A 1768-nucleotide genomic window follows, 5' to 3' on the forward strand; every position below is an offset into this window, starting at 1 on the left:
GAGAAGCTAAAATCAGAGAATGAATCACACCGATTAATGGATTATCAAAATAGCGGAAGATTAATTTAACAGGTTGACAACGAATAAATTAATCGACTAATATTTGCAACTCTAGGACAATTAAATAATTAAAAAGATAAATTAGAGGGGTGGGTGCTAGGTAGTGTAGAAGTATCAGTTATATCGGAACTGGAGAGGATATAACAAAAAGAAAACAATTTTTTTTTTTTACCTTGAACTCTCCCACAACTGAAGGATCTTCTCCTTCATCTTGAGTCTTTCCTCTGTACAGTTTGAAAGTCTTGCAGAAATCTGAGAGCCCTTCATAACCATCGACCTTCTCTAGCTCCCGATCATACACCTGAGGAAGAGGAGAGGAGTTTATTACACCCTATTCCATTGTGTTTTGACAGCATTGTTCATGTGATGCTCAGATAAAATGATGTATGTAAAAGATGGAGAGAGGGATGAGAGGGGGGTTGAAAGCCGGTAGACAAGATAATAAAATAAGACAGGAACGAGAGAAGAACGTGCTCTTCCAGCGGTACCTGCAGGCAGTGAATCAGAACAGCAGGAGAGGGAGGAGGACAAAGGACCCTGGCGGAGGTCGGTATGGCATCATAGCTGATTATTGGCCAGCGTAATTCCGCTGGTATTGGATTTAAACTTCAGCCAAAAGCCACTCAACACTATATTACACTCACACTGCAGGGGCGCTGGCACGAGATGAGTGTGTGTGTGTGTGTGTGTGCATGGGTGTACATGTGAATGTGTACGTGCTGTATCTGGGCAGGGACGTCTATGTGTCAAAAGCACAAAAAGATTCATTCGTTTTCATTAGCCATGTTTGTTTACATCAGTCACACACATTCCCTCATTCTTTTCCTATCATGGAATAATGACAGCTTTGCAGCAAGAGAGCGAGCTGGAAACAGTGGTTCACTTCAGCATAAGTCTAACAAAACAGAAAGTAGCAGGGGAGTATTCACCCCAAATAATTAGCCAATACGTGGAGCCGCAATTTCATTATTTGACGGCACATAATTTTGCAGTATAGAGCTGTCATTACTTATATGATGCACAATTTGTGGTTTGTGTAAGTAATGTACGTAATAAACTGGGATACTGGCTAACTTCTTTTAATTAAACACGGGGAACAATGAGTTAGGAAAGAGCGATGTGGGGGAGATGAGGAGCACAAGAGGGAGGAGGGAGATGAGAGGAATGAAGGGTATATGGGTCTAAGATTTGGGTGGAGAAGGGGTGAAAGAGTTGGAAAAGCAGGATGGGGATCAGGACAAAGAGAGAGTGATGAGGGGGGATGATGTAAATGAGAGGTCTGGAAACAGAGGTTCATTTCACTGCTCGAACACCAAACCCAGCGCCGAGGGAGAGGGGAGACGAAAGGAGAGGGGTTGCAGGGTTGATATATGATATATGCATGAAAACCTCTTTCTTGAAGTACAAATACATAGATATAGCTTTCTTGCTAAGCGTTAGATAAGATACCACTCTACCACCAGCAGCAGGCTAACTTACTTAGCAAGAAGACCAACCTCAATGTCAATTTGTCCGAGACTTTACCCATTAGACCACCAATATAATAAAACCGGTCATAGTCCAAGATCAGCTATCACTTTTTGTATAATGAATTTTGAGAAAGTGAAAGGAGGGAGGAGGTGAAATGGGAAGGAGAAAGGTGAACTGAGTCATAACAAGGATGGAAGCAGCGGTGTCTTTGTGACAGAAGCAAAACCAACCAATCCTA

The 1768-nt window shown here is 42.2% G+C and overlaps 1 protein-coding gene across 1 annotated transcript in view; it reads right to left on the reverse strand.

The window, feature by feature from the left end:
* dysf (dysferlin, limb girdle muscular dystrophy 2B (autosomal recessive)) overlaps positions 1–1768 on the reverse strand; it is a gene marked incomplete in the record, with an annotated part of 75045 nt that overhangs the window by 17989 nt on the left and 55288 nt on the right. The window contains 1 exon segment of the mRNA XM_035675816.1: positions 233–361. Coding sequence (XP_035531709.1) covers positions 233–361 — 129 coding nt within the window.

This window comes from Morone saxatilis, unplaced genomic scaffold (genome assembly GCF_004916995.1).
Source record: "Morone saxatilis isolate NCDOM2014 unplaced genomic scaffold, NCSU_SB_2.0 Contig4, whole genome shotgun sequence".
In the NCBI taxonomy this organism is placed as follows: domain Eukaryota; kingdom Metazoa; phylum Chordata; class Actinopteri; family Moronidae; genus Morone; species Morone saxatilis.